The 18,471-nt window shown below is 37.7% G+C and overlaps 1 protein-coding gene across 1 annotated transcript in view; it reads left to right on the forward strand.

The window, feature by feature from the left end:
* The window catches only part of LOC307031877 (uncharacterized protein), a 187,885-nt gene that overhangs the window by 74,403 nt on the left and 95,011 nt on the right, over nt 1-18,471 (forward strand). Inside the window, exons 2-4 of the mRNA XM_079669413.1 lie at nt 1,989-2,079; nt 2,514-2,591; nt 5,357-5,399. Of these exons, the coding sequence (XP_079525539.1) occupies nt 1,989-2,079; nt 2,514-2,591; nt 5,357-5,399 (212 nt within the window). The remainder of the gene's footprint in view (nt 1-1,988; nt 2,080-2,513; nt 2,592-5,356; nt 5,400-18,471) is intronic.

Genomic DNA, 18,471 nt, shown 5'->3' on the forward strand with positions numbered 1-18,471 from the left:
GGGTGTGGTGGCAGCAGTCTGCCGGCCACAGTCAGTGCCACGGGGAGGGGTCTGGAGAAGGGGGAGACTTTCCTCCGAGTTCTCATCTCTTCTCATGACCTCGCGGGAGATAAATGGCTTCATTTTCTTTTGCCCTCGGTTAAGTGGCATCTCGTCCACTCATTGCCCCCCCTCGCCAACCAATGTTGAGAGAGTCAGGAGAAACATGCTGCTCACATGCCAGCAATGGAAAGAGATAGCTTTTTATATGTCAACAGAAAGACACATGAGCAAAGCAGCCAACATAAAGGCTTGCAGGCAAATTGTATTTGAGTAATGACTCATCCTGTCACAGCAAACAGAGACGTGAAACGAGCGCTCTGAACTTTTCCCCACTGTGGAGTGCTAACGCAGAACAGAGAAGTCAAAACAAAGCTGCGTTATTTGGTTCGGTATTTCTCTACATTTCTGGAGCCTCAGGCGTTTGGATATATTTATTTTTGGTGCTGTGTGTCGCACGCTGAAATGATTAATTAATCGCTCATATGTTGCAATATCCCTGAATCCATGAACATTTACAGAAAATGTGACGTAATGTGGGGAAAATATGACAATATCTCAAAATAAATATGTTTTGTTTTCAGTAATTTTCAAGTGATTGTGAGAAATATTGGAAATCAGAAATTTGATAGAAAATATATATAGTAAATGCCGTTTTGAGGGTACATCAATAACACATTTTTTTGTATTTAATAACCAACTCAATGGGGAAATACACTGACTTTTACTGACTCGTGCTGATGAATACAAAACTGTCTGTGCAGGAGCAACCATTTAATATAAACCAGTACGTTTTTTTAATATTCTAACTTATTTAGAATGTTGATAGGCAAATATTAAGTTGACTTTTTCTAAGCTCAAGGTTTATTATTGTGTGTAAGTAGAGTAAATGCACAGTTTATGATTCCCAACACTGTACCAATGGGAGTGCTCAGTTACTATGGTATTCTTTATATAGGTCGAAGAAGTGCACTCATCTCTCCTGCATGATCTCATATTATACACTCAAATCAAGGACCCTAACCTCACCCCCACCTCAACCTCTCTCACTGGAGGAGGGCTGGCTGAGTGCGGGTGAAGTGGAGGCCATTTTTATGTAACAGAGAAAATAGGGAACCTCCTCATAAGCTATCATGGCTCTCCAGAGGAAAGACGGAGATTCATTTTCACATTGAGTGCAACTCAAACGATACTCGAGTTATCTATCTCAGTTATATAAAGAATAGGAATCCAAGCCTGCACTGGAATATTGTTTTGGCATTTGAAAGATGCAAAACAGAAAACTCTTAGTATCTTCTATAGACAATGAGCTGCTTGCCTGGATTATTTTTGAAATAATACCCTCTTGAGCAATAAACTTAATTTACTTGGGCCTTTAAAGTCTAGACTATATATTTGATAACTAAAGTGTGATAGGAAGTCACGTTGTGCTGAAACACTTTAGAGTTGATGTATTTTCATTGTCACCCCCCTGGAACTCGACGGCATTGATTAGTCATAATCACCTACAGCTACACAAAAGGGAATGAATGGCAAGAGCTCCTTCCTTCATCTCTCCTGTTCTGTGCAGTAACCAGCCTTCTGATCCAATTACAGTCTTGCTATGTTCAGGGAATCTCTCCTGAAATCAGACGTTGGTGTTTTGTCTTCATGGGAGCTGCATTAACTCAATGTTAATTTTCCACTTTGGTCGGAGTTAATGGAATACAGTCTGAGTATCATGCTGCTCAATCCGCCCCCCCCACCATTCCCCCTTACTTGTGGGGTTCTTTGGGAGCTTTTCCTTTTTTACTGTGAGGGTCTGTGAGGAAGGACAGAAGATGTTGTATGCTGTGAACACTGTAAAGCCCCCTGACACAGATGTGTGATATAGGGCTATATAAGCAAAAGTTAATTGATGAATTGATGATATTTTTTACAACATTTGTATCTTGGTCTTTCTCTTAAAGGCAGCCTCCATTCCCTTTTCCTATGCAAGAGTCAATGCAGCCATGATGAGGGTCCAGAGCATGGAGGTGTACAAGAGCAACATGTCTGAAGGTACAGAGTTTGTGTTGAGTTTTATTTTAAATCCAAAGCATTGCACACACTTCTCATAAACATTCTGTGTAAATAATAAGATAAGTAAAAAAGAGGACATGTTGCTCCCCAAGTGGAAACAGATGTTATGCTTTAAGACATGTCATTGTTCTTTCTTCAAGGGATGTGTAATTTTATGTTTTGGCCCTAAGTGAAACTACTGAAGGATGTCTTTGGCAAGCTGCCAAAAATAATTGTTAAGTGCAAGAAAAATACGGTTTTTCTAATCTTTCCATTTACATGAGTGTTTATCAGATACAACTTTCATCAGTAGTAAAGTAAATATGGCAAAGACTATTGTGTTAATAAACCTGTGTGGGTCCCATATGCTGCTCTCTCTTTGCTGCTAAATAGAGAAAGATGAGACATTTCTTTTTTGTGTTTTATCTTCACAGTCCCGCCTTACACTGAAGAAAACGTGTGCACTATGGGAAAGAAGTTTGACGCAAGGGAAGAAAGTAAATCATCAGATTGTAAGTTCATATTTCACTTTGAGGTTTTAGTTGAGGGGAAAACATATTTCAGACTGGTGGAATAAGATGTTGTCTTTATGACTAACGGCGGTCTAATGATGGAGACAACATGGACAAATGGAAAGCTGCCTGGATCAAATAAATGGCTGATTAGCTGCTGGCGCTCCTTCAGTCTTTGTTTTGTTTTTAGAGAAATGTGAATCCAGCATTAGTATTGGATTCACATATAACAGGATATTAAAGCCATAACATATTGCATGCAGCATGGACTTCGAAGGCTGTCACTTGAGAATTGAACTGTAATTCACAGAAAAGTTTCCACCTTAACTCCTATTTGACTCTTGATATCTTATTGTTACACCCTATCCTCTATATTTGTCCAGTTTTAAAAACAATTTACCTAGTAATACTCCAGTAACTGCTTTAATTTGTAAGTCATTTTTGGCATTTTTAAATGCTTTCTACATTAGATGGTACAGTATATACTCATTCAAATGTAAACATAATCTATAAGAAACATTTTAAAATATCTTCTAAAGGGTTAAACAGTCCCACACATAGAACATCCCGGCTGAAGCTCCGTCCATTTTTAGACCACTGAGACTTCAGATGAGCAGCAAGGTGCAAGTGCAGATTTTCGGTATTTGCTTATCTCAAAGTGATTGCCTGCACTTGCTGACAGGAAATAATGTCATTTTTTGACAAACGTAAACAGAAACAAACAGAAACATTTAATGTAGGAATAAAACTGTGAGCCAAACTGCCACTCTTCTTCCTATCTATTTTTTCCCTTTTATACTATGAAATTTCCGTCTGCTCAGAGCTGAATGTTAGCTAATTATTTTTGTATCTTTCACTATGGCTAGAGGCCATATCAGACTTATATGCATGCAGAACAGATAAGGGCTTATTGGCAGAGAGAAGCGGACCATTTTTAATCATAAATACGGGCAGCTCTGCTCATCAAAGTGCCACGGTCTGTCTAATCTGCTCTTTCCAAATTCACCCCACTTCCTCTGTATCACCAACATGATTTTATTTCTGCCCTGCTCACACCCCCAGCCTGTCACTTCTTTCTTCCCCCAGTGTGCAGATATGTAAATGTAAAGAAGTTAGATGCTAAAGATAGATGGTAGCTCCCATAAATAACTAGTTTAGAGATATTCACCCTATAGTAGTGTAGTTGCATATTTAGTCAAAGCATGCACATACAAACATGCCCCCATACATCACATACATTGAATACAACAAAGTATTCCATTAGTTCTCAATCTAGTATGGAAGCACAAGCTACCTTTTTCTTATTATGGTGGTGTTGTGATGCCGTATATTTGGACATATGTCAAAGTATGGCCAGGAGATTGCAAAAGACAAAAAGCTGCTAAACCTTCATTGACCTTTGGCCGTCATTCCAAAATTGTTGAACCGATTCATAATAGAGATGAGGCTTTTTACATATTCATTAAACCTTAAAGGTGATGCCCTTGTTTTATTGAATGCCACAATTCTGTTTATATGTCACTTAGTTTTGTATCTCACTGCACTAAAAGATATGCTGATCGTCCTTACCTGTCCTCATCTGACTGCTTCGTAAAGCCATCGCTGCTTCTGTGCATTGAGGCAAAAGCACTTTATATCTGCAGTTATGGGATGACCTGCCATTTCTGCAAAAGGCGCAAGACACCTTGACGAGTTTCTGGAATGGGTCATGACCCCTGTGTTGCGCTGTCCGTCCCATATTGTTAAAGTAATAACCTTTTTTTCATGATCATTATATAATGGTGGTTATGGGGTATCCCCGATCACGCAATAACTGGTGGAAACTGCGATTCCATTCATTATTAAAATATCGACGTCTCAGCTCACATTTACATTCTCTACCTCATATTGACTTTAGGTAGACGGTATTATTCTCAGTAAAGCCATTAAAGTGAATGAAGTATTTCATTTCATTTATCGTCTTTTCTTTAAAGCTGCTTTGTCTTGTCCCCATGGGCATAGGCATTCAACTTAATGATCATTTATATTGGGATATCTGCACACACGCATACACACGCAGCTTCCAAGTTTAATATGAAGTGTGTTACTGGCATACACTAATTGGTATAGTGGTTTTGTTTGTGCGTTCTATCTCATTGCAACACTTATATGTTTTAGTTTACTACTATAATCCAGAAAATGAATGAATGCATTGTAACGTGCTGGGCACTGCGTTATGCTACTTTTGACTTTAGATTGAGCATTTCCTGTATGAACTTTGATCAAACGTGGCAGGTAAAATGAATAGATTAGATTAAATGTACTTTATTGTCATTGCACATACAAGCACTGTGACAACAAAATGCAGTTAGCATCTAAGCTAACGTGCAAGAGAAGCAGAAAATTGCAGTGCAATGTATGTGTAGAAGATAAGTAGAAGAAAACACCATTCATAAAGTATAGGTACTGCAGGCCTAAAGTATATTAGTTTATATTTGTATAAAGATAAACAGTTCTGTAAATGTGGTCGCTCTTTATTGGCTTCTACTACATTTGTATATGAGCTGTCATCACTGCGTTCAATCATGTTGAGCTAGCTCCTGTTTCCATTACACTCAGGATCTGTCAAAATGTCTTTATGGCAATTAGCTTCTTGAGGGCAGTATTACCCATCATATTAGCCCCATCCCTGTTGAAACATGTATGAGGTATTCTGTCTTGTCAATGGTTCTGTTCTGTGTCTTATTTGGTGTCCAAGGTTTGAAGCAAAATGTTTTTTCTTGCAGTGTGCTGGCTGACTCGACACGTCATTTTTCAGCTGATCATCAAGTAAGTCAGATCAAATATACAATATAGAAATATTTTCCCTTTTTTCAATTTGAGATTATTTTTCTTTCTTATAGTTTATTTCATATGCAGTATCCATTTTGCAGAGAGGCTTGTAAGTCACTCCAAATGTAAATAGCCTTTGCACTCACCTGCATGTTACATTCACAACATATGTAGATATGCATAAAATAATCTGCTTTATCTTTTTATGATTTGCCTTTGTGTTTTCCTATCCTCGAATGTCGTGCTCTGATGAGTAGCCTGTGTCTATGTATTTACAAAGGCATACATGTACAGGTGTTAACACAACACAATAGGAGCTCAAGAGAGATAATGGCTGCAGCTAAGCATTTGGAAACATGATTGATTTGACCACAAATGATCAGTAAATTATGCTGTCCAGAGTAAGGTTGTATTACCTGTTTTATGATTGTATAACTTGGTGTTAAAAAGGCTCCTTTATTTATGACTCGTCTGCTTAGTGAAACATCCGTAGGCGGTCCAGTTAAATATTTGGCAGAGGAGGATTATGAAGGTATGAATACAGAAGATAAAGACATTAGAGAGAGAGATACTGTAATAATAATAATACATTTTATTTTTAGGCGCCTTTCATGACACCCAAGGACACCGTACACTTTGTTAAAAACAGAAAATGCTAATAGGCTACAGAACATGATAAAAACACAAACAGGAAAGGATTGAGGAGACAATCAAGTGGACACAAATGAAACATATAATGTCATTGTATTGCTTGTATTTTTTAGGGCTTGAATGCAGTGTTTTTGTGAAGGTGAAATAAGGTATTGAATGCGAAATGGAATGAGAAACGAACAATGAAATGAATGAAGGTGAAGTGTAGCCATCTGTGTTTTAACGAATAATAATTGTATTGTAAGTATTTTGACCATTAGTAAGCGATTTGGAAGTCATAGTTCACACTCCAAACCAGACGTTAGTTTAGTTTCCTTCTGTAGATCTGCAGCTCGATGCATGTGTATTGACAACTGTGATGCAGTGATAGTGCATGAACTTCTGCTCACCTTCCTGCTTGTCACTAAAAACCTAGCGGGTGCAGATAACACACACACACACACACACACACACACACACACACACACACACACACACACACACACACACACACACACACACACACACACACACACACACACATGGCTCCTGTGGAATTGGTAATGACACGATCCATCTCTAACCCATTTCCAAATCAGTGGTGGGAAATGAGAGCGGATGTTAATGGAATCTCATTGATCTGAGTTTGCTCTCATGTTTATGGTCCATAAGTGTGGAAATCCTTTCTAATGTTCTCTCCCACATTGGATTATTTTTTTTTGCATGCTACCATATTTGTGCTAGGCTCCATTTAGCTCAAGAGTTCTTGGGTGACTGGATGTGAGCAATGTTTTATTTTGAAATAGATGCTTTAATTTCAGGTGTGAGTTCAGGTGACAGACTTTTTCATTATCTTACAGTATGTGCTGTCTTTGACATGCTTTATAAAAGCAGATGTTCATGTCAACTTGCACCGACGTCTGCAAGAGTGAGCATGTTGTCCTAATCTAATTAAATCTGTGAGAATTGATTATTTGTTAGCGGAATAAATGCTTTTTATGTTATCAAGCATTCGATAAAGTACCCTCATTTTATGGTGCAATAAAATGTTGTGGCGAGATATTTTGTGTTACAAAAAGCGATGATTAAAGGTGGGGGAGGTCATTCACTTCAGAAACACTTTTTGTTATATTCCATGGAATGCTCTTAACATCCCGATAGCAATGAATATATTAAATGCTTTGACAATAAATACATAAAAACATTTCATCTGTGGAAGCTGTGGCGCTGTAAAAAGCACAACCAATTATTTTCACCGGCCCGGCTAAAATAACTGGATGGCCTACCTGCCTGTCAGCCTTCCATCTGTGCACAAACTTATCTCGTGCTCTCATTGGTCATGTGCGCGTTCGTGTGTGTTGGAGGAGGGGCTCTGTGAGGAAGTCTAAAGGAAGAGACAGATTTTTTCCGGTTGTGTATTTTCAAATTCTAGCACACTCGAGCTGGTTTCTCCATTTTTACCTACCCTACCGTTAACATTGTAGGGCTTAAAAAATGGTTGCAATTTAAATTGAATCCTACTAATCGGCCATGTGAGAAGAGTACCGTAGTTGATTTTTATAAGATTGTGTCAAAAATGATGTGAAGCCGCATTTAGATGCAAAACAAAGTGAACGTTTACCTCGCTCTGATTTCTGATGTTTTCAGTCCATGTCTTTTGTCCAGTGGTGTAAAGTAACATACATGTATGCAAGTATTGTACTTAAATACTATTGTGTCGTACTTATATTTTAGTTAAGTATTTCCATTTTCTTCTTCTTTATACTCCTACCCTACTACAATTTGGAAGCTAATACTGTACTGTTTACTCCACTACATTTGTGTAATGCCTATTTTTAGGAAATGGCCAATCTGCACAGTGATTACCTTTACTTTTAGAACTTTGGTAATATGTAATGCTTAGACTCTTGTACTTTTACTTACGTAACATTTTGAATGCAGGCTTTTACTTGTATCAAAGTATTACTCCACTGTGTTACAGATACTTTTACTGTAGTACATTATTTGAGTATTTCTTCTACCTCCGCTTTTGTCCATAAGCAGTTAGTGATCAGTTATGCCTCCTGGGAGAACAACTTACTAACTTTGACACAAACTTAAGTTTATTTAAGTTTCCTATAGAATCCTTCCTTTCTTTCCCTGTCTATTTATACTTAGTCATACAACTTTGAATTAGCAGACATTTCCCCCATGTTGAAACATTTTGAACTGAAAGCAGGATACTTTGTCTGAGTTTGTTTACAAGGTAATATTAGGTAACAGAGGTGTGGAATAAAGCTGAAAAAAGGCAGAATCACCAAGAGGGGGGCCTTTCAGTTTAAAAATCATGTGACTTTATGAAAAGCAAAGCCCTATTACTGTCAATCATTGGCTCTCCATATTATCCCAGCCACAGTCTTCTCACACACGCACATTCACACGCACAGTACCCTTACCTTATCTACCCTGACCTCTACTCGCCACAGAATGATAACACAATGAAATCGTGCAGCACATTCAGTAATTCCAGCAACTCTTTTACATACCACTTCATATTCTGGGTGAATATGATTAGACTGACCCCCACAATATGGCTTCCCAATACATCTCCAAGTGTCAAGCGAAGTGTGAAATTAACTGATGCGACGACATGTCAACATTGATTCTTCAACAGAAGGACTGAAGATGATGGTCCAGTGTAGGCAATGGTTTGAATCCATTTAAACAAATACAGAAAACGAAATGTGGCAATGGAACAACCATGAAACAATTTATGTGTAGTTACAGGAAACATGAGGTTACTGCCTGGCTGACTCAATATCATTTGTCTTATTAATTAAAAATAAAAGCCATGTGGAAGTGTGTTCCATCTTCTATTGTGGCAGTGAGTGTGTGTTTGTACACAGATTTCATTGTTTACTCCACTGTGGCCACCTTTTGGCCCTTTAGTTTGGTGATGTTTGGCTGACTGTATTATATATCTATACACACCCAATACTGCAATAACAGCATAACACTCTGCAGAGCTAGGTAGAAACAGCAGTCCTCCGGAGAGCTGCATTAAACATAACAACATGTTGACAATTGTTCTGTTGTGATAAATCAGTTTTGCATTCTGCAGTGCAATTTAAAATAAGCTAAATCTGCTGGCAATGTGTGCCTGCCACTCAAACACACACACACACACACACACACACACACACACACACACACACACACACACACACACACACACACACACACACACACACACACACACACACACACACACACACACACACACACACACACACACACACACACACACACACACACACACACACACACTCAGATAAGTACAATCTGTCCTGGTTCAAAGCAATTTATATACAAAGAGATAAGTGTGTTCAAAATGCTGGGACATGTCTTTCAGATTCAAGGGCAGATGGATACTCTCACACTACCTCAAAACATTGTGTTGGTTCATCTATCAACAGAGGGAGAATGTACAGTTGATGCTGAATACTGTTTCCTTAATCATCACTTAGCGTTTAGTTCTGATGTCAGGGTGCCTCGCTCTCTGTTAAGGTGTCCTGAACCTCTTGATTGTTTTTGACCAAAAAGTCAGGACATAGTGCTTTGGTTCTGACTGTCTGCAGACTTATGCGTCATCTCTTCTGTATTTCTCTACCTGTGTCTTCATCTCTGACAATGGTAACTGTTGCAGTGTTTCATTATCTTCTTCTCAATACAATCACTTGGTCTCAGTCCACATGCATAGGGGTGGTTTTTTAAATGAATAGAATGGATTTTCCTGAGGTTTTGACATTTTGTCCATATTCAAATGTTCAGAAACTCAAGAAGTACTACCAAGATATTTTACTCAATTAAAAAAGTAGCAATTACTGATCATGATTTTTACCGCATAATGCAGTAAAAAAATGTCACAGCTGGTAAAGTTGGAGCACATTTTTTAAATTTGACTTACTCCTGCTGTATATCTTAACCTATCATTTAAATATCAATGTTAATTTATTAGTTATGTGTTTATTTGAAAACTGGGAGTTAAGCTTAAAGAAACATATGTACATATCTATATTGACACGTATAACCTATGCTGTGCAGTGTACTGGTAGTGACGTGTGCTTAGTGTTTCAGTGATGCCAATCATTGAATAATCAATGAGCTGACACTTTGAAATCATGATGCCCGTTTGACCTCATCATTTATTTAGAGCTACTTTAATGAAACGGTAGGACATCCACATTGTTGTTGCAGTGAGTTAACTGTGTGAGCGTATTGATCCGCTGTGTTGGAGAGCTAAAGGTTAATGTGTTGTCTATTGATCAGAATAAAGCCTTTTACTTAACTCCACACACTGTGACTTCAGCAGAGCCCGCAGGGCTGTTTGCCGCTTTAACCGCGTTTTAGCTTTAACCGTCTCTTCAGACCCTGCTCACTGCCCGGAGGGGCTGACTTCACACATTACATCATGCTGCTGGGTAGTCTTGAAATGTAGTACTGATGCTACTACTATATTGTGTAGTGCTTGTATCTATTGATTACCACCAGCTTGTATCTATTGATTACCACCAGCTTCATAGAACAATTCAGCAACTAATTTGATAAACCTTTAATTAATCATTTATATCATGCTGCTTTTTGCTCTTTTACAAAATAGTAAAATAAATATCTTAAAGTTTTTGATTGTCAAAACAATGCATTAAAAGTCATCACCTTGGGCTTTGAGTAACTGGAATCTTTTCACTTTTTTCTGACATTTTAATCACTTAAACATTAATCTAGAACAATTTCGTTCTGATTCCAAATTGAAACAATTTGGTGTCTTCCTTCCCGTCCTCCTGTGTTAATTCAAGTGACAAAAACCTTGACATTTAAAATAAAAGGAGATTTTATTAGTGAGATTTTTTGGATACTTACGTTTTAGCATTTTTTTTCCACTGAAGCATTCAGAAGTGTATTTGAATTCATTTTCCTTGCCCAAGGCAAACCTCTGCTACATTGCTTGAGCTCATGGCAGGAGCCCAAGGCTTCTCCTTATTCAATTTGTCTTATACTGTAAACATCACACATCAATCACTGCTACTGCACTGACCTTTGGTAATACATGTTATCTGTCACTCATCAAAGCAGGATACTAAAATGTTTATATTTTCTCTCAGCACTGAGTTGCGGGATAAAGAGTGTCTGTAATATTTGGGAGGCTGTGGCTCATTGGAATAGTGCGCTGAATCAGGGGATAGCAAGTTCGAGTCCCACTGCAGTCAGCATGTCGTTGTTTCCCTGGGCAAGGCACTTCACCCCAAGCTGCGCCTGTGGGGATTGTCCACAGTACTGAATGTATGTAAGTCGCTTTGGATAAAAGCGTCTAACAAGTGTAATGTAATGTAATTTGCGGTTGATGTTGAGAAACCTGGAATTGACAAAATAAAACATAAAGCTGGAGGGAAGGTATGATGGTGCAGGATGTTAAAATTATTATCACAGAAAGTGTGGAGATTTCAGGATTCAGATTGTGCTCTCCGTGGGCCCCTCTCTCCCTATTACAGAAATGAATGGTTTCAATATCTGTGCAATGGTGTGTTGAGAACCAACGGAATATCATTAACAGGAAAAGAGGCTATTAAAACATTTTATTTCTCTGAAGGCTTGGAAGTGAATCCCACCACCAAGCTGAACTACTTTTGTTTACACACGTCATGGCATATTCACACCCCGAAAATGGATCCTAATTGAGATTATCATATTAAATATTTGCAGATATGATTTCATTAAGGAGTGTCTTGGTTGAAAGGACACTCTGTTGAATAAGGAAGTTCAAATTCAGCAAACAAAAAGGGAACGGTGCCGGATGCCAAATGTGAAGTTTTTGGAAGAAAACCACGTCAATACAAAACTAAACTTCACTTCACAAGAGTAACAGTTACAAAATGTTGACTACTCTGAGTATTGACAATAGGCTGAAAAATGAATCACACTGTATTTGAGAAATTGTCAGCTGTAAAAACATCTATTCTGTTCTATATTAACATTTTATCTAGGCTTAGCATTGTTTGTTTGAACCTATTGTGGTGTTTTGGCAAGAAAAAAGAGCAGCAGATTGAAATACAAACCTTGGTTCCATTCAACCTCGGCATCAATTGAATCTTCTTTTTCCATCGTGCTATCAGAAACTGTGCTCTGATGCCGTGCTGCTCAGCTCCTTATCTTCCATGTTTCCCTGTAGCATTTAAAACTGATCTGTTGAAAGAAGATGTCTTGTTCGGTAACAATCACAGTTAGCACTAACTGCGGTGACAAATTCATGGCGTTTCCTGTGGCTTCCTCACAACGGAGGCCCCGCACACTTTAATGTGACGCAGCAGTACGAGGAGTTTCTGTTTGCATTAGCAGCGATTTCTTACAGCTCTGACTGTGTGAAGAGAGTCGGTTGTTATCAACAGATTATATGCAAACCTACTTAACTGAAAATATTTCAGGCAAGTGAAGGCAGGGGAATAATTATTCACATTATCATTGACATTTTTTGTTAAAATTATAGTTATATGGACAATCTGTATCAAACAAGGATGTTTTCTATAGAATGCCGTTTGTAGACTTTTCTGTAGCACAGCAATATTCAATTCAGATAATTCACATATTTTGCCTATGGTGCTTACCTCCATTTGAATATTGCCCTAGCCCATATTCCGATTTTGATAAAATGCGATAAAACAAAATACATTTGATGAATTCTGCATCCCTGATTACATTTTCAGTGTTTACCAGACTGTTACTGACATTTTTTTGCATTCACAAACCTTGTTGGTATATCGACATGACTCCTTATCAAAAAATATTATTGTGCAAAAAACTAAAATCCGACCTTACATATTTTTATAATTTCTACATCGAGGTATTTGATCAAACATATGGCGCGATTTGATTTACTCTTTAGCCAGAGTCAATCCTCTTGATTTAATATAATAATCTCATTGTAAACCTGCATGAAGCATAATGGGTTAAATGTTTCTTCTTGTGTGTGGGAGGGAAACGGTAAAGCAGAATACATTATCACCCCGAGTCTCTTGTCATTAGGAGACGGAGAGAAACACCTGTTGCTGAAATCAGCCAGGCTTGCAATTTAATTTTATCAGCCCACAAACAATCACTCATTAGTGATGATGGAAGCCAGTCAGCTGTGAAGAGATGCATTCTGGGGCTCAACGCATAACAAGAGAGCCCTTTTTTCCATTTGGGGGGGTGGGGACCTGCTCTGCTGAATCCTCTTTGGCGAGGGGCTCTTGTGGCAGCAGCCTAATGTCATGGTCTTTTAATCGTTTTAATACCTACAGAAAAAATTGCGCAAATATATGTCCAACATCAGAGTTTGTAAATTAATTAATTCAGCACTCAGCGTTTAATCAAACCAACAAGCTTTTAAATTAACTCAGCAGGCCAACTGTTTTGCAGACATTATATTGTTTAAATGTCTGTATTATAATGCAGCTCCCTCCCCCAGATGGGATTTGCCGTTGGCTGACTCGCAGATGTTTGCCAACTGGAGCCCCGAGTTCAGATCTAATACAGGAGAACCCAGTGACACAATGCAAGTCTGTTTACATCCAACAACACAATGCATAAGTGCTAACTCTGATATTTCAATTGCGATTAGATTATTTAAGACGATTTATCCCAAACAAGTAGTTATTTAAGTCTGTACAACACGATTTGTAGGCTGGAATAGCTCTGCGCCTCCAAAGGTCCTTCACAACACATATTTAGCCTTTAACCCATACTGTGCTTCCTGCAATTTGGATATTGTGATTTCAATAACATTATGATTAATTGTGCAGCACTAATGTTTAGCAGATATAACGTGATTGCAAGCAAAAACTCAAACAAACTTTAAAATGTCTCTCAATACAAGACTGGAGGATTAATGACCTGGATAGAAGAAGGTATTTTATCACCGTCAAAATCAAAGTCATCAATATTACGAATCGGTGCATGTACTATTACAGCTGGCGTATAGCCTGTCTTAGTTTAGTATCTTCCTGCACTAGTCTCAAACTAAGAGATCAGCATTTTGTTAAAATCCTAGGTGAAACACAAAATAAGCATTAAAGTCATTTTCCTCCTCAGTTATGTGAGGCAGCAAAGTCAAACATGAGCTCTGTGTAATATATGCAAGCTGATTCCTCCTTTAATACACCAATACATATACAGATGAGTCTAATTACAACAAGGAAGTTGAACAGCATGTACTATGACAACATGTCACCAAACGTATTGGCCAAACAATCTTTTGGATCTCATTATACGAAAATGTAAACCATAACATTTGCACAACCAAAACAAGACTAAACTAAATCTAATCACATCTTTTACATTAGTCATTAAGATGAGTTTCCAAAAATAAGGTTTCAATGCAAGGTTAGAGGTCAGAAGTTTAAAACGAAAAAGGTTATGCTAACATTCACTTACCATGTTACAATATGCATGTCCTTGCCTACAAATTTGAAAAGAACTTAACGGCAAATCATCTTACCATATGGACACATATTTATTTACTGTTCATCCAAGTTCCCCCCATGAAGCAATATAACGTAGATATTTGTATTGGAGCAAAGAGATCTAAGTTGTTTTATTGCCCATTTCCCCCCATGAGAATCTGCAGTGAGGAAGCTCCGTCACAGTGAGTCTGTGGTGCCAATCACAGCCTGTCCTCAGAGTTCACCGTGTTTTCAATTGTCCCCGCTGATCATCACAAAAGAGGCGAGTACAGTCAATTGAAAGTGTAATTTCTGACAATATGGGGGCCCAGCGGTAGAGATGCGATTGCCTTGTCTAGATTTCTGAGCAAATGTGAAATAAGAATGGATGTTCCATTCTTATTAAATAAGATGGTAATAATAGTCGGGAAAATAATATTTGCCGGAGGTTAGGAAGGCCTCATTGGGCACTCCAATTTGGAAAAGGACACTTGAACCGTTTGCTTTGTATTGCTTCTCGATGCTTTTGACAGTATGTGCTATCTCATCCAAAAATTAATTGGAAAAATAATGTTTCAGTGATGCAAGTTTTCCTGTCAGTGCAGGGTCATATTACATGACAGCTTAATTATATGTTTAATGGAAATGTGGAATTCACTTGGAACCAACAAGTTGTGTTTCTATATTACACATTATTCACGTTGTCATTGACACACACACACACACACACACACACACACACACACACACACACACACACACACACACACACACACACACACACACACACACACACACACACACACACACACACACACACACACACACACACACACACACACACACACACACACACACACACTTCAAAACTCATGTTATTACAAATTATTACTCATTTGTATTATTTGCTTTTTTCAAGTCTTTCATATGGTTCATAAACTTCACAAAAGTAGTATTTATGCTACAATTATCATCCATACAGTAGTCTTAGTCATAATAATAATAATAATAATAATAATAATAATAATAATAATACAACATAAACACTGAAGTGCGCTCTGCATCTGCAGCCTTTTAGCTTCACACATGCTACAGTTGTTCAGGACTGTATTTCACAGTATGGAAGACTAAGTGAAAGCAAATGAAAGGGGTCATCTAATTTGAAAGAAAGTTATTGGTGGCACACAGATTTGGACATGGAGGCCAAAGCAATTAGCTCCACTGGTCAGCAGGAGGCAGAGGAGGGGGTTATTAATATGAGTTATCTAACAGGCACTCACAATGACAAAGAAAAGCTAAACTGTAGAGCAGAGAGAAGTGCTGCAACATAATAGAGAACATTTTGAACCTAAAACTACTCATATTGTTAGATTGAATCCATTCTGTTTGAAAATATGTAATATTTGTTAGTTTAAATGTTTCAAACAAATGTAAAAATCAATGATACTGCAGTGTATCAGTGTTCCAGAAAGTCGGCATTTACAAAAATATATATTTAATATAAAAGGCAGTTACAGATTGGAAGCCAAATACAACTTATAAATAAATGATTATTAAATATCAATAGTCATAGTACACATACATGGGTAAAGAAAGGATTGCATAATTAATCACGGTTTCAAGACGAAGCATTGATGCAGTATTGATATAATTGTGAACTACCTTCAGATACATTACAACATCTGTAGTCTTATAAATCAGTGCTGATTTTCAAATGTATTTTATAGTATATGATGGATATGTAGGTGTGCTAGTTTCTTATGGTTAATAAAGGGATTTGTTTAGTGCAACTTGAAAGTGACTGATATATTTGTAAAGCATGTGTATAACACAGTAGTATATACCATAGATCACAGTCAGCTCAAATAACCCAACAATAGTCTGTTTTCTGTGATGTGATCTTTCACTGCAGTCAGAACAAACTCTTTATCAGTCCGCTATGTTTTCTCTTCTCTCTGTAATCTGGTCGGTATGAAAGAGAAACATATTAATGAAATCCCCAGCCACCCAAAGGGCAGTTACGTTGCCTCACTGTAGGAATGTGGACTGATTTCCTCATTATAACGTCTTTATTTAATGACAAACCTCCAAACCAAAACATATCAGCTTGTGCTTTTATTAAAGGCAGCCACAGGCGGGACTTTTCAGGGGAAGTCTGGGAAACAGGAAGTGAGCTGCGATAATATCCTGAGATCAAACACTCTGGTTTAGACTGGACTATTAAGAATCAGGGGGTAATTCAATGGCTTATTTTTATTATTATTAAAATAAAATGCTTTCAACCTTTTCACCTTTTCACCTGAATAATGGTTAATTATTTAAAGGAGACAGACTATGAGAAACTCCGTTTTTTCAATGCTGTCTTCTATTGTTTCTAAGTACCTACCGACCCACAAATAACTTTACCCTTAAGACAGAGTGTATGAGAAAAACATGTATGTTCTACATTAAAAGCATGCAAACTTGTTTAAAAAATTAATCCAATTATATTTATGAAGCTGAAAATTAGCATAATATGTTCTATTTAAAAAAAAAGTCAAAGTATAATATGTGGTATTGTTTGTCTGTAGGTTGGATGTGCATGTATCTTTTACAGTTTACATTTTAATTATTCATTATATGAGTCATACTTTACATAACTAGAATAACTAATATTGTTATGAAACTTGAAATCGTGTGTCCTATTTTAAAAGCATGCAGAATATTAAAATATAAGATGGCTCTTAAACTCAAAGGTAGTTCTCAAGATAGATTGCTCAAACATAATAATATGAGAATAAAAAGACACAGAGGAGCAATAAACATAACGTTTATAGAAAGTAACACTAATTGCAGTGCAGATAGAAAAGCATTTAAAGAAGAACACATACTTCATTAATCCCCAACGGGGAAATGACTTTGTTTGTAAGATAAATAACTTAAAAAGTGAATTAACATAACACAATAATATGCAGAGAGCAGATATGACATATTTACACAGTGTATTATTTTGTCATATTTCTTCTAAGCGAGCATTTGGGTAAACATTATATTAGATTCTGTTGAAGGGCTTGCTTTCAAACACCAAAACACTGCGGTCAGTCGATTGAAAAAACATTTTGAAGATCAATAAAGTTCAGTTATTTCCCGGCGCAGTGACCCTTTTCAGAAGAACATCTCGGGGTGTCACTCTCAATTAACATTTGTCCCCCCGACGTAAGTGACAAGTTGTCACCCAGGGGAGAAAAAGTTGGTAAAGGAACAAAATGCTTTTGTAGTTTTTTTTTTATCCTAAGGGCAAGTGGGGGCAGTTTTTTTTCTTTCTTTTGCAAACATGCGATGCTCCCTCTCTCTGTCCTCTGCAGAGAGCCTAAGGCTGCCAGGAGGGAGGGAGACATCGATTATTTTGCTCACAAGATGGACTTTGTGATGTTTAGAGTGAACATAAAGCGCAGGAAGATATGTGACTAGAGAGATGTTCAGTTGTTGGTGTGATCCGTTAAATATGGTGCTTTGAAGGAGTCCTTAGTCAATCAATCAGTCCATACATTTAGCATCTTTACTTATACATAGTAGAACTGGCTTAGGGGCACATTTGTTTTCCTATATTTGTCTACAGCACTGTGGACCCTCGTATTGTATATTGAGAAGAAACCCTGTTATTTCTCAGAAGAAAGTGTGTTTTTCTGAGCCTTTTCTGCTCTCAGCTATTACACAAGACTAATTGATCCCCGCAGATGGCAGACAAGGCAATAGGTCATAAAGCGCAGCCACTTTGCTTTCTCACAACTCGCTATCACTTTCCTCACAAAGTGCCATCAGAAACAGCCGGGGAAAAACTCGGGACATAATTTGAGGCGATACATCTCGGCAGACGGCTGCTTTTGTCATCTTAAGTGGACTTCCAAGAAGAAAACGGTTGTGAGCATGGGACTGAGAGCAGCCCCTTCACTGCCAGCAGGAGCATTTTCTCTAAAAAATGTCGACAACATATGAAACAATTCACC

Source organism: Notothenia rossii (genome assembly GCF_949606895.1).
Source record: "Notothenia rossii genome assembly, chromosome: 3".
NCBI classification, from domain to species: domain Eukaryota; kingdom Metazoa; phylum Chordata; class Actinopteri; order Perciformes; family Nototheniidae; genus Notothenia; species Notothenia rossii.